General features: G+C 44.3%; 2 protein-coding genes and 1 long non-coding RNA gene across 3 annotated transcripts in view; 1 reads left to right on the top strand and 2 right to left on the bottom strand.

Moving 5' to 3' along the window:
* Positions 1-946: 946 nt before the first annotated feature.
* Positions 947-11,979, top strand: IDH1 (isocitrate dehydrogenase (NADP(+)) 1, cytosolic). Its single transcript, XM_009289514.1, has 8 exons — positions 947-1,088; positions 2,733-3,024; positions 4,771-4,876; positions 7,521-7,698; positions 8,150-8,301; positions 9,397-9,537; positions 10,322-10,484; positions 11,003-11,979. Exons 1-8 carry the CDS (start codon positions 967-969, stop codon positions 11,094-11,096), a joined length of 1,248 nt encoding a protein of 415 aa, XP_009287789.1. The 5' UTR covers positions 947-966; the 3' UTR covers positions 11,097-11,979.
* Positions 11,116-13,508, bottom strand: LOC103907363. The gene is made up of 2 exons (XR_658081.1): positions 13,406-13,508; positions 11,116-12,952 (listed from the first exon to the last, which is right to left on the bottom strand). It is a non-coding gene; the product is annotated as an uncharacterized LOC103907363 (long non-coding RNA).
* Positions 13,509-13,981: 473 nt separating this feature from the next.
* SGO2 (shugoshin 2) overlaps positions 13,982-22,727 on the bottom strand; it is a 9,143-nt gene continuing 397 nt past the window's right edge. Inside the window, exons 2-9 of the mRNA XM_009289502.2 lie at positions 22,362-22,505; positions 21,240-21,415; positions 20,913-20,975; positions 20,202-20,296; positions 19,109-19,377; positions 16,525-18,489; positions 15,163-15,289; positions 13,982-14,299 (exon numbers count right to left, since the gene is read on the bottom strand). Of these exons, the coding sequence (XP_009287777.2) occupies positions 14,095-14,299; positions 15,163-15,289; positions 16,525-18,489; positions 19,109-19,377; positions 20,202-20,296; positions 20,913-20,975; positions 21,240-21,415; positions 22,362-22,505 (3,044 nt within the window). The 3' untranslated portion in view covers positions 13,982-14,094. The remainder of the gene's footprint in view (positions 14,300-15,162; positions 15,290-16,524; positions 18,490-19,108; positions 19,378-20,201; positions 20,297-20,912; positions 20,976-21,239; positions 21,416-22,361; positions 22,506-22,727) is intronic.

Below are 22,727 nucleotides of genomic sequence, written 5' to 3'. Positions count from 1 at the left end.
GTACAGTAGGACCCCTCGTTCTGGATAAAGCCATTCATGGACCTTGGTGTCTGTGAGACTTGCAACCTCAGGCACGAGGGCTTGGTATCTCACTGTAGTATCCTAACAGCTCCATACAAGAACAGGGCTGTCTTGGGAGGAGGAACTTGCCAAGTCATAGCTCTTGCATAATCAGAGCTGAGAATCAAGAAACTGTGGCTGTTAGAAAGCAGGAGACTGTGTTAGAGTAGTGGCTTGTGGGGTTGTTTTTTGTTAAGGAACAAAGTGCAAATAGAAGGGCAGAGTTCAGGTTTATCTTTTGAGGCTTTGTGAACAAATATATTGGGAAACCTCTGTTCCATACAGAAAACAAATCTGTCCAGTATTTATTTTAACAGCAGAAATAAAGCTTGCCAGGAGAAAGTACTCTTGATGTGGCCCTTGTATTTCTGTACCTGTTTCCTTCCTTCCTGGGGAGGGAAGCTAATAAAGAAGCTGACAAAGTATTAATCTTAATAGTGCTAGCAATATGAGCTGTCATTAAAATAATGTCCATTAACCCCTGTTTTTCAGAAAAAGAGGGAGAAACAGGCAACTGGAGTAGAACTCATGAAATATAAAAATAAATAGCGCTCATCTATTTCTGTGGAGTTTGGGGGGAAGAGTGTAGTCATGCTTTCAAATTCCTTTGTACAACCATAATTAAAGCTCATGCCCTTAGAAAACACACCCTTAAATCTCATATATTAACCTTTACTTTTATCCTCGGGTAGATGTCCCTGGGGGCTGGGGCTTTACGAAAAATACCAGTTAGCATGAAACTAGGGATAAACTCTGGTTATTTTCAAGATTTTTAGGAGAGAACCTGTATGTTACATTAGTACCTCTCTTCTAGTTGTGTTGTAAAAATGCAGGATAGGTGTATTGGTGATGTGTATTGGCAGTTTTTAACTTAGGTTGGGTTTTTTATGTCTGTTGCAGCTCAAGATGTCTAAAAAAATCCATGGAGGCTCTGTTGTGGAGATGCAAGGAGATGAAATGACACGGGTCATCTGGGAACTGATTAAAGAAAAGCTGATTTTTCCTTATGTAGATCTGGATTTGCACAGGTAATGGCTCTTTATGACACACAGCCACTTTGTAGTGCAATTTGCATGTGTCATTAGGTATTGATCGTGTTTCACTTAGCACTGAGAGCCTTATAGCTCTGCCTGCACTAGTGCAGAGAGGCTGACTACCCGTTTTTATACTGGTAAAGTTCCCAGCAGGCTCCCCTGGTTAACTTACCCAAGGGCCAACCTCACTAAGTACTCTGGAAAACATGGGCTCATGGTGAAGGTATTTTGTCAAAGTCTGTTGTCAGCCTCTCTGGGGTTCCTCACAGCAGTAAGCAGTCAATGCTTAATTGTGAGTTAGCTCTTTTCTGTACTGTGCCTCTAAGAAGGTCTCTCACAGACATGGTCTGTGTTTTTATCTCTGCTGTCTTGGCTTTCCAGCACCTGGGCAGTCAGCATGGCTTCCTGCAGCATAAACAATTAGAAACATGGGGTGTTTCAGCCACTCCCTGACTTGAAGTCTAGCATTTGTGGACTCTGAGAAGGTTTATGGCTTCTTGCCATCTCTGTTTGAAGATCTGTCCAGCGGGCAAAAGGGTGGTTGTAGGGCAGAGATTCTGCTCTGATGTCTGTAAACTTGAGCTCTGCTGCTGACAGCGTGAGCTAACTGTTTCAATTATTCCCTGAGCCTAGGCTGTCCTCTTAAACTCGGTTCTGGAAAAAACAAATACTAGCAGCTGGTATGGCAAAAGGGACATGCTATCTACAGCATCTGGTCAAGCAGAACAAGTAATCTCTTCCCTTTCTAGCCACTGAGCTGTAATTATTAGAGAAGTATCCAGCTGCATTGCTCCTAGCCATGTGGACAGAGGCCTTCAATGGTATTTGCCATTATTAAACGCACTAGTCTGACCCCTTCCCCTGCTTCTGGAGTCATTTGTATGCCACCTACATTAGGCTTTCTGCTTGCTGGTGTTGAGAACCAAGCAAACAGGAACCCAGCAGCATAATACATGCACACAGTCTGGAGCACATCCCTTTTCAAAGAGGGGTGGGAGGAGGGAAAGCAGACCCCTGGCTGAGGCAGCACAATGGCTAGATTCATGTACAGCTGGCTATGCTTCAGGGCCGTTCCACGCTGGGCACCCGTTGTTCTCCAAAAGCTATTAAAACAGTGAGTGTGGGAAACGTGCTTCCTCTGACTGTTTGAGGGGAATATTGGCAGTTTTGCTGCCAGAGCAGGATTGTGGGTCCATTGTCAAAGCAGTTTTTGATTTGAAGCTTAGTGTAGCTTCATATGCTCAGTATATGAAGGAAGCCAGAACCCTCAGCACAAGAGGTTTGAAATAAAGGCCCATATTCATCTGGGGATTGTGCTGCTCCATACCATTAGAATCCCAGACTGGAAGCTTCCATTGCCAGGAAGCTCAGAAGAGAAGGCAGAGGAGATACGGGCTATGTCCCATGCTGGTAGAGATCCTCAGCCATAAACTGAAGCTGTCCTTTCTCCAGCCTCCTACCAGCAGCGGAAGTATCATTATATAAGCCTATGTTTTCTTCCACTCCAGCAGTTGGAAGAGGGATAACTTCAGTTATGGCAGAGTGCTGGAACTACGCTCACAGGCACATATGGGGTCTGGTTTCTTTCCTGTTGGACACCGCTGGGCAGTTCTGACCATCTTTGTGGATTTGTTACAGCTATGACTTGGGCATTGAGCATCGTGATGCTACAAATGATAAAGTAACTGTGGAAGCTGCTGAAGCCATAAAGAAATACAACGTTGGCATAAAGTGTGCAACCATCACTCCTGATGAGAAAAGAGTGGAGGAGTTCAAGTTGAAGCAGATGTGGAAGTCTCCCAATGGGACAATTAGAAACATCCTAGGTGGCACTGTCTTCAGGGAGGCTATTATCTGCAAGAACATTCCCCGGCTGGTGTCTGGATGGGTGAAACCCATTGTCATTGGCCGTCACGCTTATGGGGATCAAGTGAGTCACTTCAGTGCTTACCCCACTTTTTATCTGAACAGGCTTATTCCTGACTGGTATAGAGCTACAAAGACTTAGACATCCCTGTGCTGCTGCTTTATCCCTTGCACTCCACCTGGGAGTGGGTACTTGCTAGCACTTTATTTGTACAGCACCTGACAAAATGTGTGAGAGCCTGGTTCATGCCTCTCTTCCTTAGACAGTGTAGCTGTATAAACAGAATTCAGGGGTCTGTGCTTGGATTAGTTAGGTCTGTACCTAAACACAGGGTATAACTCCTCTAAGTTATTTTTTTCACCTCTGCAGAACCCTCCTCCCTACATAGCAGTGTCTTTAGAAAGTATCCTTTACACTGCCCACCTTGCTTCTCAGAAGGATTTTTTTGGTGGCAAATGTTGCTCACAGTAAAAGTGGATCTGAGTGAGTGATTTTTAGAAGTGGGTAAAGTTGCCTTCTGTGCGTGGGTGTGTTTTTGTTTGGTTTTTTTTAAACTGATTTGCTTCTTAAACTTACTTGCACAGTACTCCTGCAGAGTTTGTGTTCATACTGGGCACATCAGGCTGTGGAATCGAAGTAGGGAAACACTGTTTATCAGAGCTCTCCTGGCAGAGGTAGTCCAAGGCCACGGAAAGCCCTGGCACAGCACTTAGTGTAGTGGCCTTTGGGCAGCCCAGAGGACAAGAATCAACCATATTGTTCTCCATGGGTAATGATAGGCTGTAAAGCAGCCAAACATGACAAAAGAGAAGTTTTCTAGAAGAGCCAAGTGCTTAAATAGATGGGTAAACCCACAAACTGAGGGCAAGTAATAAGATTAGCTGGGATAGGAAGGTAAAATAATAAACTTCCAAGAGGAAAATAATTTTAGAGCCCTGACACTAGAAAAGAATGGGGTTCAACACCCTTAACGGTACTGAATAACTGAGAAGGTCAAAATAATAATAGGAAACAATGGATTAAGGGGGAGGATTGAAACCCTGCCAAAGTATGAGATTAAAGTGAAAGGAATAATATAAGAACATGTAAAGGACATATAAGCAAGACAATTCTGTAACTTCAGAACAGGTCAGGGAACCGATTTGCTCAATAGGAGGGAAACTACATGAAAAACGGTGACAAATTTCAAGGAAATACAACCTTAAATAGTACTGTTTAAGACAGCTGGGAAGATGAGACACCATTTAAAAACTTGAAGTACATGTTGGCTCTTCTTTTGAGTCTGTGTATCTCAGAGGAGCAAAATTTGTACCCAAAGAATTCATACTACAGATTGGCCTTCCAAATGTCATATGATGGATAGAAATAATGGCTTTTGTTAAGGTGCTGTACGATTCCCCCTTATTCATGAGATCAGTAGTTGTGATATGAATGGCTTTTTTTGAGGCAGGGAGAGGAGCCTTTCTAGTCACAGACCACACAACACTCTAGATACTTTGCACTTTAAAACTTCAGTGCATCTGCAAAAATACATACTCTGCTGATTGATGGGGCCCAAGAATCTGTAAGCTTTCTCCCTTAAAGAGGAAGATCTCTTCTGAAACAGGCAGACTCTTGACTACTTGTCTTTCTAATATCTATTAAAATAATCCGATGACCACATGGCTGAGTAAACAGAGCCTGTTCAATGGGGTTTTTTTGTACAACTGTTTATGCTTTTCTGCACCCTGCCCTCCCAAATGCAGGTTGTCTTTTATGGTTCTGTCCTCCTGGTACATAAAATCATCATGGCAATTTTTTTATTAACAGTACAGAGCAACTGATTTTGTGGTACCTGGGCCTGGAAAAGTAGAGATGACCTACACTCCAGAAGATGGAGGCAAACCAGTCACATATCTGGTCCACAACTTTGAAAGTAGGTATTATCTCTAAGTTGCGATTAAAACTGTTTTTTTTTTTTTTTTTGTTTAATTCAACCTTGAAGTATCAGTCAGATCTGTTTGATGGTAAAATATGACTTTGAGGTAGAGTTGGGGAGAAGGTCTGGGCCTTCTCCCCTTATCTGGGAAGTACTGAAAGTTACTTGAAATCTTCCTGGGATTGAAGAGGCATATCAACCACACAATCGTACTAGACTGGCCACCTGTCATGCTCCTTGTATGATGACTCTGGTAGCGGCATGTATGTTTTTTTGCTCTGATCAGAGGGCAACTTGCTATTTAAATAGGGCTTGACCTAAGGGGAGGTATATTTGAGAACAATTCGGGTATAATTCTTTCTGGTTTTAGCTTGTCTTACTGGGCTCTATATACCTTTGCAGTTTGTATCCTTCTTCATTAAGCAGTCTTTTTTTCAATAGAAATGAGAACTGACGCTTACTCTGCAAGGTGGAAAGGAGATTTGACAAGGATGCTCCTGACTTTGTAGGCTCTAACTGTTTTAACAGATGCAGTCCTAAAGGTATTGGTGTCCCTCCTAGCAATATTGCTGTGCTGGTTATAGACAGACATTGCTAGACTCAGGAGGAGGAGTCCTGACATTGCTGGGCTTAGTTGTGTGAAAATGATTACAGACGCATTGCTAGAACCCAGGGTGTTTCTGTAGGGGCAGGATTCAGGAGAACATCACAAAAGTCATCTCTCTTGCCTATCAGTGATCAAAGGCTTCAGGATTTGAAGCCTTATGGTGACCTATGTATGCGAGTGTGCAATGTTTTGTTTCTAGCTATGAAGACCTAATACAGCCATGTAAACCACAGAATCCTAGTTTGTATGCAGTTGGCTTGGCAAACAGGTACCAAGACTGCCATATGACCATCTTTTGTAATACTTGATTTCTCTGGCATTCTTGCTCACAGGAGCCTAAGTCTTTACTATCTCTTGTTGCACAGCCTTTCATCTGGAGTTCACCTGCTTCACTGCCAGTCCTAATCTGTTTTCATTTGATAGGTGCCTGATGAGCCTGTATTGGAGACATCTGGCAGTTCTAGCTGCCAGTCTGATTCACTGCTTTGTTTTGCATCAGCAAGCAGGAAGCAAGGAAGTGCAAAGATGGCAGATTACTGCTGTTGCTCTGGGAGAACTCCCCTCCCCACAGATAACTGTTGTGCCAGCATATCTCCACAATGCATAAGGGAAGCTTGTCTGTCCTGTTGCTATACTAATATGTTCAACCTTGACACTGAATTAAGAGATTTTAGTAGGCAGTAGGATTGTATGATTGCAACAAGGGTTGTTGGGTTTTTTTACTTATATGGAAATAAGTATTTGAATAAAACTTAATAGCTGTCACCCAGCAACTATGAAATCATGGCTTCAGAGGACACAGTCTCTGTAGCTGATCAGACCCTGTTTTGTCCTTGACTTACTAAGGGAGGCAGGGGGACAATGTGTATTTTTGCTGGTAACAATAGGAATTTCATTCCCTGCCAACATCAACTTTAAATGACCTTGCTATCTTGGCAAGCAGATAAACCTTCTCTGGCTTCCCCTCTTCATTCTGCATGCATGTCCATAGAGTAACAACCATCTGGAGGTAGGGACAAATGGGTATTAGGAAAGGGTATTTTCAAAAATAAAAAAAAATTTGGGATGTTTCCAGAGCAAAGATCACTGATAAAGGCACTGTATAACAAACTAAAGAGGTGGTGGTAGTGAGGTGCTTAAAGTTAAGAACATGGTATCTACTTTTCACTAGAAACACAAAGAGCTGTGCTCTGAAGATGACAAAGCTTTTTCATGAAGCCCTAGACCCTACTTTCACCCACAATCAGCCTCTCCCATGATCTGAATGCTGCTTTCCCCCAGGTGAGCTGGGCTGTAAGTTTAAGTCACTTCTGTTCAGGCTGCTAACACATCTGCATTACACAATCTAAGTCATGTGAGTGTTCATAGTTCCTCAGAGCCTTTTCAGGACTTTCCCTTACACCCAGATGACTGGCATGTTCTTCCCACAACTTGCTGGAAGTGAGCCTGAGCAGGTGAAACAAAGCTGCAGGGTAGGCCAAACGTGCTGAAAAGATGCAGGAATGCATGTGGGGACTTGTTTACCTGGGCTAGGCAAAGCAGCCTCTGACTGCTGGAGTTAGTTCTGCAGTGCAGTCAAAGTCTGAAGGTACAAGGCGCTTAAGATGGGAACAAACCCATTTCTAGCTTTGACTGAGACCCCTGCTCCAAACTGCTGGCCTGTTGCTTTGATAGAAAAATACTCTGTATTATTTACCTGGCTAGTAGGAGTTCAAGCATGCTCATTCCTGTACAGTTTTGCTGCTTAGGCTGGATTAGGAAGAACTTCTTAGGGGTATTAGATCACAGAATTGAGATGTACCTAGCTATAAAACAAAACCACCTTCCTATCCATGTGTCACAAGACTGCTGGAGCTTTTTGCTGATAGTGCAAAGTGAATCTTCCCCTGAAAGAATCAGCCTTAAATTGAGAACTATATCAAGACACCTGGGGATAACACCAACCTGCCTGACAGTATGCTGTGGGGAGACTTGTCACATCCTTAACCAAAAGTAAATCTAGTTGATTCCTATCTGTTCTTCCTCCACTAACAGGCTGTGGTGGTGTAGCCATGGGAATGTACAATCTTGACCAGTCTATCAAGGATTTTGCCCACAGTTCCTTCCAAATGGCACTGTCTAAAGGCTGGCCCCTCTACATGAGCACCAAGAACACTATCCTGAAGAGATATGATGGCCGCTTTAAAGACATCTTCCAAGAGATCTATGACAGGTAACTAGGATAGTTGTGTACTTCCTGCTGCAGTGCATAAGTCTGCAGCAGGAACATCCTCCCCAGCCTTGTGAGCTGCTACAGTTAATTCAGCATTTTCAGACACTCAGCAGCACTTTTGGGGGGGCTGTGCACCTTCCCTATCACAGTCTCCCTTGTCCTGCAGGACATGGTACTCAATGTTTAAAGCTCTACTAAATGTGGCAGTGGCGTTCATCTCTCCTAACAGAGTGTCACAGATTCTCTATGGGCTCCTCTGTGATTCTGAAGCGGACTCACAGTGGCCTAGCAAAGCAAGAGAGGAAAAAATGAGTAAAGGGGATGCGAATGTCTCTTAAGGGTTTTTTTTAACTCTTATCTCTATGTACCTCACTATGCACAATTACTTGCACAAATTGTGCAATCCCTGTCTTTATCTATATGTCAAGGTGTTCTGTTTTTTGTTTTCCAGAGAATACAAGTCCCGGTTTGAAGCCAAAAAGATCTGGTATGAGCATAGGCTCATTGATGACATGGTTGCTCAGGCCCTGAAATCTGAAGGAGGCTTTGTCTGGGCCTGCAAGAACTATGATGGGGATGTGCAGTCTGACTCTGTGGCACAAGGTATGAGATGTTTCCTGTATTACACTGAAGTAGGCTCAGTAGCAGTCTCTTGTGACCTTATGTCATATCTTATGTAATGGCCCAGGAGGTGGTGTTGGGTCTCAGAACTTACATTCCAAACCTGTGGCCAGTCATGGAGATATCAGGCAGGTGAAGAATTTCTGATTTCACTTTTACAAGAAAATCCATTGAACGCAAACTGTGTAGTTGCACTTCTTTACCAGATGGCAGTTCCTACCAACATAATAACTGGTAGGCTTTCCATTCTAATGGAAAGTATCCAGGCAGCTGGGATTCTGTCACTGACAGCTTGAGTTAAGCTGGCTGGTTGTGAGCATACTGGCAGGTGCTCTACAGATGAGTAAGAAAACCTTCAGGACATAAAGCTACCTGTCAGGTGTAAAGAGAGAGATTGATATGTTTAACTTTACAGACTTGTAGTGCTTGATCAAAATCCTACATAACCAAGCTGTCTGGTGCCAAAACAAATCTGGATGCAGAAACCCACAGGGCAAGATGTGCAGCTTTATGTAATATGCTCTTTCTAAAGTACTGCCAGTAAACCGCCTCCCACAGAACGAGGATGTGTGTTGGACTGCTGAACAAAGCAGCTTTCAAAGACACAGATCTTTGAAACCTACAGTGTTAGAAGTGATGTGAATGTCCAGTTTTGCCAGCTCATGGTTCCTTTCACTAGAGCAGATGCTCTTGATATGAAGTAGGTTTGTTTCCTATAGCCCTGTGGGGACAATAGCGATTGGCAGCCCTACACTGCTTATTTAGGATTCTTTGTTCTCATCCCGCACCTTTTCGGTAAAAATCTGTCCAGCAAGTTAGGTGAGAATACTAATTTTCTTGAAATGGTGCAGAATGTCTGCATATCTATATCTCATGGTTCAGCAGCACTTTTTGTTCAGACGAGCTGTTATTTTGACGTGTCAAGACTAGCCAGTTAGTTGCAGCAGCACTGTTGTTCAGGAATACTCACATCAAGGCTGGGAGGATGTAGGGGGCTTGTAGGATGGGGGGATTAAGGGGAATTTAAGGGGACTGTCCAAAGGAGACACTGAACTCTTTAAACGGTGTATTCTGTAGGCTATGGCTCTCTGGGGATGATGACCAGTGTGCTGATCTGCCCTGACGGCAAGACTGTTGAAGCAGAAGCTGCTCATGGCACAGTTACTCGTCACTACCGCATGCACCAGAAAGGCCAGGAAACCTCCACTAACCCCATTGGTGAGCTGCTTTTTACTGCCATTCAGTTATCTCTACACATGAAAGAACAGGTTTGGAGTAAGAACATCTGCATCCTTTCTGCAGAGAATTGCACCACTGAGTGGTGAAACTGGTAGTTCATAATGCATTTTTCTTCCATGGAGACAGCTACAGCCTGGAGCAAAACCAGGCTGGAATGGAGTGAGTGTGAGCAATAAGCTAGACCTAACCTAGCCTTTGAGACATGCTCCCACTCTTCAGCAAACAGCAGGTTTATAGCCACAACGGCCTTAAAGTTTAGGTTGATTGTGTTTTATTTGACTCCCCTTCCTGATGCTCCAAAAGACCCAGCTGCCCTCCAAACCATGTACATACTTAAAGTGTAAGTGCACCTAGAATGGGGCATGAGGGAAAGAATCCTCTACGGTTGCACATGGACCAGAGTGTAATGTAATGCCAGGAAGACAACCGTGCCCTTCTATCATAAGGACAACTTTCTGTGTAACCACAGAGTCCTACCACTGGTCATTCTTTCTGACTTGGGCAGGAACAAAATAAGATGAAATGGCACACACAAATGCTGGAGGCAGTGAGTAGTTTCTGGGGTTTGCTTTTCTTTAGAGCTGCACAAAATGCAAAGGATGCCTAGATGAAGATAAGCGTTCTCTTTTCTATACCAGATTTTCTTTTTTCTGTCTGTTTTCAGTTTTATTAATACTAAAAAATAATTACTGTTCCACATGACAGTTTAGAACAATGTCCAGGGAGTTCTAGAAGGAGAGAGTAATCTAGTGTTCTCTCTCAGCCTCCATCTTTGCATGGACAAGAGGACTAGCTCACAGAGCTAAGCTGGACAACAACACTAGCCTCAAGAACTTTGCAGTTGCCCTGGAAGAAGTCTGCATTGAGACCATTGAATCTGGCTTCATGACAAAGGATCTTGCTGCCTGTATCAAAGGCCTACCTAAGTAAGTATACGAAGTAATCAGCCATGCTGGGAGGAGGCAGTTTTACTTGGTGTTTCTGAACAGCATTTGCTGCAAAGTTAGTTTAGTATAGTGAAGCATTGCTGGAATCTGGTCACAGAACAGGGCTCATCTGTACCCAGTGCTGTACAAGTAGAACATGAGACCCTCCCTGCCCCAAGTAGCTTAGCCTAGGTTGCTCTGTCCCTGCTATTGTACCAAACACATGAGGAAAAAAGCAAAGAAGGAACTGCAAAGACTTCTCTTATGACAGGCTGGCTACACTGGCCAGATCCTGCCCTGCCTCTTTATTAGGATGGAGACCTAGTTCACTGCAAAATACCACCTGGCTACCTCTTCTCTGGAGCCTTTTGGGGAAAAAACATCAGCCTGATGAGTAGGAGAATAACACTCTTGGTTTTAGAGGCAAGACTTGCAGTTCTTTGAACAGTCTTCCCCTGCTTTGAGTGTTTGAGTGGCTTTACAACTAATGTCTGTCTTGTTTTGTTTCCCCCCCTCAGCGTCACACGCTCTGACTACCTGAACACCTTTGAGTTCATGGACAAGCTTGCTGAAAACTTGAAGGGGAAGCTGGCCTCTCTGCCCAAACTTTAAGGCACAGGTTCTAGTCAAGCTCCACTAACAAAACATCTCCCACTTACACCAGAGCGTAAGTGGCACTGTATCACACTCTGTTGTGTAACTCAAATACTAGACAAAAACGAACATGTACACTTTTTTAAATGTTTAAAAGACCATGTTTTCTTAAACCCCTTGAGCTGCTGGGCTAGGCCTTACTTTTGCTAAGCAGCTGAATGTGATAGTATTTAAGCTCAATGTGGGTCTGGATTCCTAATGTCATTCACAACAGACCAGAGGTTTCTCTCCATGACTTTATGATCTGTGTTTCTTTTCTCTCTTCCTCTCAGACTGAAAGCCAGTCTGTGTCACAGCTCTGGTCAAACCAGTGGTGACTTACTGTCCAACAGACCATAGAAATCAGAACCGTCCTCATCTCCAGTACTGTCCACTGAGTATAAGTGAGCTCACAGGGCTATGCCAGCTCTACTGCAGCCCCTCTCTTACTTAATTTTATCTTTTAGTGCCAGCCACAACATAGTATCCTGATACTAAGGGGTTTGGTCACACTGCTACAGTCAGGACTGTGGCATTTGAGAAGAAGCACTTAGTAAATGCTGGAAACAAGCCCTATAGGCTAAAAGCCTAATGAAGCCATGCTGCAGTATCCAAATGCAGGCCATGCATTTAATTATACTCCTTCTGACTGGATGTGAAGCATAGGAACTGTTACCTCTTCCCCCACACCGCAATTCATAAAGGTGCAAAACTTTTCTCCAGTTGTCTGGGCTATTACTTACCCTTCGTGTTGTGATACAGCGAGTTAGATTATGACTGAAAAACTATTCCATCCATGGTTTTGTGTTTGGGTTTTTTTTAAAGAATATTTTAGTTCAGACAAATAAAAAGCCAACTAACATTCTTTGTGTCTCTCCTTCCTTTGTATCATTAGCAGATATGGGGAAATTCTGCCTCAGAGAGACTCCAGTATCTTTCAGTACAGTCCAGTACGTGCTGGGACAGTCTGTTGGAATGTGATATAAACACAAAATAATATCTCCCTTCTTAGAGTAGAGTTTTAATTTGTTCTGGCCCATGGCAAGATGTGATCTGTAGCATGGTGGTAAGCAAGCAGGTAGCGCACAAGAATTTAAAGGTACCACTTCCATTGAAATTTTATTTTCAGACTAATATAATCTCAAACTGATGTATCACCACTCAACAAAGATCACGAACTGGTTATACATGAGCCAAACTCTCACCCTGCAGCTGACTAGCTATAAGTTAGAAATGTTAGACTAGATCAGCTAGTATTAACATTTGTTTTGGGATGAGCATGTGTTTGAAATGCAGCTCTACAACTGCTAGCAGCTGTCACTGTGCCTTCAATATGAATGAACACAGTAGTCTGCTATTCTGTTATTAACACAAGCACATAAGAAGTGCAGCTGGAAAGAGTCCCATTGCTAGCCCATAGAAGCAATAAAAACAATCATCAGGAACATCTGGAGATCTATGTTCCTGCCTGGCTTCTGACATCACTAGTTCAAATTACTGTGCCACAGCCAGGCAGGTCATAGTACAACAGCACCTCTAACAAATTCCCTGTTATTTACTAGCTCCTACCCGGCTTCTGGAGTTACAGAGTACCAGAGAAAGCTTAGTACCTTTCAGGAAACTGAACAAATAAATAAAGGAGCATTTTTAAATCTTACACTTCTTGTTTTAATGACTTAACAGTATAGCTTAAGTGTAAGCAATGTAGTAGCATTTACCTGAATGCAGATGACACTTTTCACTCTGTGCTAACAAAGTTTCCATCTTCTGGAGGACTCTGCAGAGTACAGCAAGACCCAATCTATCCTCATGAACTGATGGATGTTGCTGAAGTGCTGAGGAGAGAAAGGAACACTTATCTCTCTGTTGGGAGAAGCAGTAAGTGTGGTCACAAGAACAGAGTGTCCCTGTCCCTGCTCTGCCATAGAGAAAGAGGAAACATTTTTCCTGCTTCCAAGGAGGCACATTCCCTTCCCCTTTACTACTAATACAATCACTTCTTTTCCCCACCGCTCCCTCAAACATTTAATATCAATAACCTTCAAAGTTAGACACCAGTAGACCCAAAGATGCAAGTGCTAGAGGCCAGTGGGCACTCAGTCTGTAGTGGAAAAGAGCACAGGATTTCCTGAAACACGATTGTCTGCTTCACAGTGTACCAGCTGTTTCACAGAGCTCTTGGGCAGGGCCCTTGTAGCTCCCACCACCAGTAATAGCCCTTTGCACCAACACTCCCATCAGCAGACCCCAGCAAAAGTTGTCTTCGATTAAAGTATAGCCTAGCTTACCTTTAGTGCTGACACTGATGTAGTTAGATGTGTGCGTCTGTGTCCTAGGTATTGCATGCTCAGGACTGGCGGAAGGCTCAGTTTTCAACTCCATAGTTATGCAAATCCCCACTGACAGCAAATACAGTGAGAGGGGATATATCAGTTATCTGACATGGCTCCCCTCCAGAACAGCAAAGAGCTCTGACTTCTAGGGCTGTCCAAGGCTTCAGTAGTCAATCCTAAATGTTACTTCCCAGTGGACTGCTCTACCTGCACAGAAGCCACCTTTTACAGGAGGTAACACCAGGCAGTATGTCAGCATGCCTCTTCTGCTTGCTGTCAAAGCCTGGGCTGCTGCAATCCTTTCATACCCTTTCAGCAGCCCTTGTGGGTATCTGCAATGCCAGAGGATCAGCCCTCCAAGGTGTACTCTCCCCAGGCTTGTGTAGGGCCAGGAAAGAACTGGCAGAGCCAGCTAGCTGGCTGTGGTGCCACAAGCACTTGTGCACAAAGACTTTGCAGACAAGCACCCCAGCATTTAAAGGTGGAGGAGGGGAGGACAGGGAATAAATGTCACAAAGCTTTTATACTGTCCACATAGAATACTTTATTTATACTTTAAAATAAAAAATAAGCTATGCAAAACATTAGAGATACTCTGGCAGACGCACAAGCCCCTAGGAGCTTGGAGGCTGCCTGTTCAACCACTATTTTATTTCTGACTCCATGTCTCTTCCCATTGTTATTAGCTTGCCTGCCTTGGCACTGGAACATTCTTCAGGAAGCCATTCTTTTTCCTCTTTGATCTTCTTGGTCATTTCCTCGGCTTTGGCAGTTTTCTTCTTTTTGGTTTTGTGGGGAGGGGAGTGGAAGAACTCCATGTTTGTAAATGGGTCGCCCCGCCTCAGTTTCCTGCGGAACCAAAAGGGTTAGATTGAACCATCAAGGTATTTCTTGAATATGTGTATTATTTCAGTCTCTAAAAAGTTTCTGATTTTATTGAAATGCTTCCACTATAAGATGACTGAGTGGTACAGTTTGTTCCTTGTCCAGTACAGGAACAGCTGTACCATTACAGAGTACCTTCTGACCCAGTATAACCAACTCCTCACAGAAAGTTTAAACTGACACTTTTCAGGGAAAAAAACATAGTATTACCCAGTAGCACAACAAAGTCGTCATTTTAGGAGTTAAATGGTTCTGTACAGTAGCCATTGGATGTACTGAATCTACAGTTTCTTAGGGAAAAGATGCAGCTATTTGTTTAGGTACTCGTATCTGCAAATATAGATACAGCCTGCTCACAGGGGAGAACCCTCCTCAAAACCTAGCATTTCTTTCACCAAAACCTGATTAAAATGGAAGTATTACTCAGGTGTTGTGTAAAACTTTAGATATCGCAGAATGGCAGCAAGTGAAATCAGGGCTTTCGCTTAGCTGTCTTTATTTAGCCTGTATTTTATCCTCACGCTAATCCCTCATTAGCACTGGAGTACCAGAGATGCAGTCTGCTAAGAGATGTGCTCGTTTCAGTGAGGGAAATAACATCTTTGGTAGCTTGTTACCAGAAGCCTGCACGTGCAATTTGTGTAATGCAGAATTTTGTCTTAACCACACTGTGGTAGAAGAGGAGGGTCACAGAAACATGAAGCGTAAAAGGAACTTAAAGACAAACAAAGTGACAGAGGGTCCAGCCCTGGAGAGTGAGCACATGAGAGCAGAGCAGGGGTTGCAGCATGGGAACAGTCATGGGAAGGAATAGTTTAAAGCCCAACCTGTTGAGTTTTGGCTCTGCATAGCAGGCTGGCTCCCGTCTCTGCCTGAATGAGCGCCTCGACACTTCTTCCGAGCTGGAGGAAGACAGAGTCCTGGCATTGGTCAAGTCCTGTAGTGGCCTGATCTCTGCAAAGGGAAACATTCACACATGGAGTTGATCAAAGTGTTTCCAAATCATTTCCAGATATCCTAAGAAATACAGCTGCCAAACAGAGAAGGGCTGTGTTGCCAGGTTTCTCTGAACGCTGCACAATGCTGAATCCAATCATGTTCCCTCTAAACTCAGGAGACCATTTTTGTCCAAAAATCCCAGACCTGCTCCTCAAAAGTCAGCTCATGAATCAAATAGGTTCCCCACTGGAAAAATACAGGTCACTAATACGAGGTTCCCCACTGGAAAAATACAGGTCACTGTATTGTAGCCAATGATACAGCTAGTATCATTGGGCCCTGGTGTAGTAGAAAAATGATACAAAAATGATAGTTGATAGTTCTAATGCTCAGGAGCTTACAGCCTGGAGGAGAAAGCAAGCTTATGGCACCCAAACAACCTACGAGACTTCCAGGAAGACACAGGACCCCACCAGTGTTTACTGTAGCTTTCAAAGTGAACTCAGCTGGGAAGGGGAGGGCAGGAAAACAAACTTCCTCCCTCTCTACAAAGTACAGCCCACTCTAGCTATAACAGGCCTGTTTGTCAACAGCTACAGGAAAGAAAAACCCCCACAAAACAACTCCCTTTACAGAGTATCCAATAACAGCAAGCTCCCAAAAATGCTCAGCTTAACTCTTGTATTACCAGCCAAGGGATACACCCTCCAAATCCTTTTAAAAAACAAACAAAAAAAAAAACACAACCAAGAGAATTTAGGTAGCTCCTGATGAATTTCCATTGAAAATACCACCTAGAGTATCAAGTCTGAATCCTCGGAGCACTAACCATTCTGGACCAAAAACCTGCTATCTTCTTCATATTGTGCCCCAGTAACGCTGACCCTAGTAGGCAGGGTCAGCATCAAATTATACTTTTCAACTGCTTGAGTAATTGATTTTCTAAACTGACAGGCATGCCCTGTAGATAATGAGTGCTAAAATGGGACTCGCAGCACATGCTCCTAGTCTTTTCCCAATATCCACATATGAACAAGTGACCAGAAATTCTTATAGGAATGCTGATAAAATAGAAGTAAATGCAGCCATAGAAGTGACTGGCCAGCACAAGGGGAAGCATAAATGGTGTACTGGACACTGATCCTTAACTCTGAAAAAAGAGAGGAGGGGAAGAAAGATAGAAGCACTTGCTGCATGGATTTTTAGCACACATCTCCAAACACAGGTCCCCTCCCCAGCCTACCACTTACCAGGTTCCTGTGAAGATGAGGTCTGAGAACTTGACTCAACTTGGTTTCTTTCCCTAGGTATTTCCTCTGCAGTCTTTTCTTTAAATATCATGGAGCTTTCTGGCCAAACAGAGGATTTCTCTGGCATTCTGTTGCCCTCAGTACTTAAGCTCTTGGAAACTGGCACATCTGTAAACCTGGAGCTGACAGGCGAAGCTGCAGAACAGGTCACAGAGGAGGATTCAAGACTGTGTGAAACATCCATAAGATTATTTGTAAGCGGTATCTCAGCTATCTGCTCTTCCAGGAAGGCATCGGGCTCAGACAGCAGATCTGTAATGCAGGAAAACTTCCCCATCAGGACAGTTTGCTTGGATGCAATTTCTGCTGAACTTCCAATGAGCGCCTTGGCACCATCACTTTGTCTGGCCAGGGAATCAGTCTCTGAAGGTCTAGAGGTGTTCCTCTTCCTCTGAGGCTTCGGTTTGGGATAGGCCTCTTTTTCTGAGGCATTCATGTTGTTGTCAACTTTAGCTTGCCCCTTTTCCTGAAGGCCCCCTGTCTGTCTTTTATTGCTCTGAGCAGCCACCATCCTCTGAACTCTGGGGATTTTGCTAGCTTTGCTTCCAGGAATAGTCCTGGGAGGTACAATTTCACCCCCTTCAAAATCTGTCTGGACACAACCCAAGTTTCCTGCAAGATCCAAAGGACGGACAACATAAGTTTTCCTGCTACATTTAAGATTACCTAGTGACTCCTCTGTGCTCTCCTTAGCTACTCCTTGAACATCTATACATGGCCCAAAAACATCAACTTCATTTCTCTGATCACTACAACTGCTTTTCTTGACAGTCTTCTTCCTGCTTGTCTGGCTTCCTTTAGACTGTTCCTCAGCTTTGGCCTCTGGTATTTTCACGCTTTTTGGCAGATTCTCCTCCTCAGAGTCATCTCTTTGCCTAATTACTCTAGTTTTTCTGTTGGTTTTCTGTCTGATGCTCTTTGTGCTCACACTTGAGCCCTTTTGCAAAGCACAGGCACTTGAGTTCTCTTTCCTCAAGAAAAGTGAATTTTGTAGACTGGAATCATCTGAGGGAACTTCATGACTTGAGAAGGTACGAACTGGGCTTTTTGACAAGCTCTCCATACTTTGGATCTCAAATACAGCTTCCTTCTTAACCTGTTGCAGTAAGTCACCACTTCCAAGACTGTGCAGCTGTGCTGGAGTCACCACGTATGTTCTTCTGAGATCTTGGACTTCATCAGGAGAGCGGGAGTGTTGCTCCACATCACAGCCTCTGTTCTTCCTGTCAAAAGCCCCCACGCAAGCCTTCTGCCTCATCTCAGAAACTTCAGACTCACTAGAGCATGTTGCAACTTTTGGCTGAAGAAGCTTCTTTGCATTTTGAGCACTCTCCTCACCTTGAGGTAGATCAGGACTACTTTCTGCACTGTTTTTAATTGCATTTGTTTTCTTTTTTCCTGTGCTTGTTTTTTTAACAGTTGTTTTCTCACCAGTTTTACAATTATCTCTGCTTTTAACCTTTACAGGAACAAACTCAGGGACTTGGCTATAGCTGGGGTCTGTTTCAACACCACACCCAGTTCCTTTAGCCTGTGGCTGATCACAGAAAGTCTCTTTACCCAAAGATTTTCTATCAGGAATAACACTGGCTTGAGTAGGTGAAGCCAGAGAGCTGGGAGATTTCAGCTGTGGCTGTGGGTCACTCTTACTGGAGCTGCTGCTGTCCTTTGTGATACTCCACCGAGCTGCCTGAGTGGAACTGACACATGGAAAGATATCCACACCAGAAGATGGAGTGCTTGTTGCAAACAGGGTGGAACGCTTTCTCCTCTGAGTAACATGCCCTTGTGACAGACGATCGAAGAAATGTTTTGCCATCTGATCACCCTCATACGAAAGAGGATGACTTTCACAGGCAAGCACTGGCAAATTGTTGGGATTTTGTTGGGTGGTGCACAAGGCCTCTGTTGGAAAGACAAAATTCATTGCTAAGACTGAGAAATGCAGCAGGCAAATGCCAGCTTTCCCCATACCACTAAAAGCCATGCCCCACACATTGCCACAAATCCAGAGCATAGAAAAAGCATGATTTTGTCTCTACAGGAACTCGCCAAACTTACTGTGTAACAGAATTTGCTCAGCTGGCTCCCCTCAGAACAGAAAGGCAGCCCAAAGCAAGATCCCTTAACCAGCCCTAATATTTAGGAATGCTCACGATCTTTATGAGAGTTATTATTTATATGGCAATTCCACAAGGAACAGAAGATGTGCATCCAGTCAGATACTGCACCTTCAGACACTTCTGAAAATCTTACATAAGCTCAGTGCCTGTTACTCAGAAAGCCTGATGAGTGATCTTGAGCTATTGCAAACATGCCAAATATCCCCACCAAGACATCCCATTCTGGGATATATGTAATTCTAGCGATATTAGTGTCACTGAAGCATGCAGTTCCTAACAGTAATTAGGAGCTGCTGGAGTGATGGTTAGGAGCTAACAGGAGGTATGGCACTGCAGTCATTCATTTCTGAACACAGACATACAAAGTCATACCAGAAGAACAGCAGAAGATGCAAATTTACCTCCAAAGATGCAAGAGTCAAGAAAAGCCTCTTGCGCTTCCATTGCTTCAGTTGGCTTCTTCCCATTCTCTTCCTGGTGGGACTGAGGCTTCTCAGCAGGCTGTGGTGGCAAAGTGTCTTTGGAGGCAACAGGCACAATTTCCGGGGGCTCATTAGAAGCAGGTCTCTGAAGATCTAGTGAGGATGTCTGTACTGCTGTGGAGCTGCCACCTTGCTGTCCTGCATCACACAGCTTGGAAATGGGCACCCTCATTGGCATCCCTGCAGCCCTGGTGAGAAGGAGTAACAGCAATAGAGCATGTTCCATACCTCTGACAGGCCCCAGAATCCAGCAGAATAGCTACAGCTTTCATCTCCATCAAGAGCTGCTGAAATACATTTCTGAAGGCTTCAGGTGCTGAAGAACACACACTGCCCAGCCAGGACAGATTTCCCATTTTTGTGCAAGCACAACTCACAAGGAAAGTCCACACTGCTGTGGACACAGGAGCAGGATAAAAATACACTGAAGCAACAAGAAAGTAAGGCCTTTCAGCACACAGGTTGTGACCACAAGTTCACCTCGCTGTGGAGCACCAACGCGGCTCCATGGAGGTATGTGTGTGGGCAGCTTCAAGGGCTCCCCTGTGTTCAAAGGGGAGACTAGACAGAGGAGAAGCAGAACTTCAAATATATTTTAAGAGATCCTGCTCTGCTCTGACCTTCTTTCCAAAACCCAAGTTTGCATCATACAAGCAGATGACTATTAAACATTTATATATAACAAACATCAAAGCAGCCAGCTATGGCATTCACTCACTCAAGGAAGTCTTGCAGTGCTCAACAGCTACAAAGGAAAAACTACCTAAAAGCAATGCACGTTCAAACAGAGGAGGGAGAAGGACCAGTCTATGCATAGACTTGGCATTAGGACAAATAAGAAAAGGAGTAGCAGCAGAAAGACACAGAGTAAAGGAAAACATAAAGCAGTGGTAGTTTAGAGAAGACATCTCATGTAAAACAGACAACTGGGCTCACACGTAAAACACAAGAGGAAGTTTAGCATATAGAAATTCAGGGCAAGCTTGGTGGTATCTGACATTTTAAGGCCCACCTCACAAGCTGACCATCTGCAATATCATCAGCCCAGCTATCTTCAGTCATGCTGCTCTTCTGGCCATTGGACAAGGATGCAGAACTTGTATGGAACTGCAAAGAGAGAAATAGAAGGGTGGTTTAAAGCTCTTGCTTTAAATCCCCTGTGCACCCTCCTGCACAGAAACAGCAGAAGCTCAGTTTCACCCTGGAAAGTATGCCAAATACTGCCGGTAACCCTCTCCCATTTAAAATTGCACAAGTTGTGGAATAAATTGCAGCAGAGTCAGATTCTGTCTCCACAGGCTTAAGGATGAAGTTAAACTAGTTCAGATAATCTGAGACTATGAAGCAGGAATATTTTCCCACCCACCTATGAGATAGGACATATGGAAAGTGTCCTATTCCCTATCCCAAGTTGCCATGGCAATACTTAAAAAACAAAATTGAAAAGAAGTCACAACCTGTCATAGCAGAAGAGCCTACTGGCCACTACAGCCAATGACCCAGAGGAAGGCAGTTTAAAACTGTAGCCTTTCCTGCAGAAGTTGTTACCCTGGAAATCATTAACACCAAGCTAAAAACGAGGATGCAGCCAGCACAATTCAAGCAAGCGAAGAAAAACAGTTGAAGCATCAAACACTGAAGTGAGCAGGCAATGCAAAGCAAAAGAGAGAGACAAACACAGCCCCCTTCCCAGAGCAGTGTGCTCTTGTTTCCCATGGTTTACCTCAGACAGCCGGGCCATCTTAACTGCAGCAATAAGGTTTTCAAGTTCTTTCAAGGTGTTATTCTATGTTGAGGTAATAAAGAGAGAAACCATAAAGACATTAAATCAAAACATCTATTCCAACAAGGATGCTGGTAGCCAGAGCAAGGCATGTTCTGGGGAGAACAGAGCTTGGAAGAAAGAGTAAGTAAACAAATGGTGACATTTTTTCATATGCAGAGAGCATGGACAATCAGTGACAGCTCACTCCTACCAAGGTTGAGATGCTAGTGCTGCACACCTTGCCCACCGCCCCTCTCCATGCCAGCCACAATATTAGTGCCATACCAGGAAGGAGAGCTTGTGCCGCAGCACAGCATTCTGGAAGTGGCACTGCTCCACTTCCTTCTGTAAGATGGTCTTCTCCTGGGTGAGCCGCTGTGCATTGGCTTTCTCCGCATTGAGGGCCAGGGCCAGTGCTTTATTGTTGTGCTTAAGGGAGACTTTAATAGTGGAGGAGTTGTCTGTAAGTGATAGAGAAGCATCGCACAGAATCAGTATCCAAGGTCTCATCCATGCCTCTTCCCTTATCATACTTCTTCCCAGAATAGCCTCCCGTAGGTTCAGATCTCTACAACTCAATAGCCCCCACACAAAGTCAGCAGTATAATTCCTTCCAGCAATAGAAGTCTCCAGAGAACAGCAGGAAAAACTTTCCATAATATCCTGCAACACTTTAGACAGACACCCTCTCTATCCCAGCTGACTGGGTCGTGCTCAGTCAGCAAGCTAATGCTTCAGTTATTAATGAATGATGGCATGGTTCAGGTGCTGAGTTTAGAAAGACATGCTTCTGACTTTAAACAAGTCACCTATGGCTCTGAGTCCTCACCTCCATCCAAAAAAAGGGAGAAAACCCTACTTTCCTCTGTAGTAGCCCTTCAGCAGATTTAGATCCATGTTTCCCAATTTCAAAGGTAACAGAAGTATCTAACTTTTTCAAAGCAGTCCAAATTATCTCATGCACTATCATTGCATCATTTCCCCCATAAAAATAAATCACAGTTGGGCTAGCTTCTGCATGGGATTGCATATACACTAAAATAATTTCCACATCTCTTATTTTTGCTGTTTGGATCCTGAGGACTCGGTTACCCGGACACAGCTGTCTAATGCCATCCGAAAGGCTGCCAAGCAGCCTGCGATGCCCCCAGCTGCTGCTCCAAAGGTTCTGCATTAAACCTGCCAGTCACAGATACCTCAGACACCTTTGGGCACCTCAAGTGGCACTTGACACTCATTGGCAGGGTACTGAATTCACTAGAAACCCACAGGCAGAGAAGCAGCTGTTAGATATAAGCTCTGGGTAAGAGACTGCCCCCACCACCACAACAGCCATGGCCAAGGGCACAGTTAGAAGCTGATGTAGCTGCCAGCCTCTGCACACGCTGCAAGGCAAAATACACTCACTAATGATTTTCGTTTTGATTTTTGATGCAAGCGAGGCATTCAACTTCGCAGTCCTCAAGGCACCGTTTTTCTTCTCCCGCATCCGCTCCCTTACACCACTCAGGCTGAAGAAGGATGTTTCAGAAGCCTCCCGAGATGCCATAGCTAGAGAGAGCGACACCGAGCAGGGTTAGCGCCTGTAGTTTTCCTTTCAGCAAGTACTTACCGGCCAAGACCTACACTCTCCCGGAGAAGCGTACCTGCGGCCTCACCCCCGGTGCCGCGCAGGGAGGAATGAGGCCGCAGGGTCGGCCGCAGACACACCGCACCGCGCCACACCTCGCTCGCCCCGAGCTGCTCCCGGGCACGACGGCCGCCACGGCCCGC

Source organism: Aptenodytes forsteri, unplaced genomic scaffold, assembly GCF_000699145.1.
Source record: "Aptenodytes forsteri isolate BGI_AS27 unplaced genomic scaffold, ASM69914v1 Scaffold442, whole genome shotgun sequence".
In the NCBI taxonomy this organism is placed as follows: Eukaryota; Metazoa; Chordata; class Aves; order Sphenisciformes; family Spheniscidae; genus Aptenodytes; species Aptenodytes forsteri.
Note: the sequence above shows the minus strand (reverse complement) of the source record. Positions and strands in the feature narration are given on the sequence as shown.

Coding starts and splice junctions, on each gene's coding strand:
- IDH1 (XM_009289514.1), top strand. CDS start 967: ATGTCTAAAAAAATCCATGGAGGCTCTGTTGTGGAGATGCAAGGAGAT. Junction 1,089..2,732: donor GTAGATCTGGATTTGCACAG/GTAATGGCTCTT, acceptor GATTTGTTACAG/CTATGACTTGGGCATTGAGC. Junction 9,538..10,321: donor AACCTCCACTAACCCCATTG/GTGAGCTGCTTT, acceptor GTTCTCTCTCAG/CCTCCATCTTTGCATGGACA.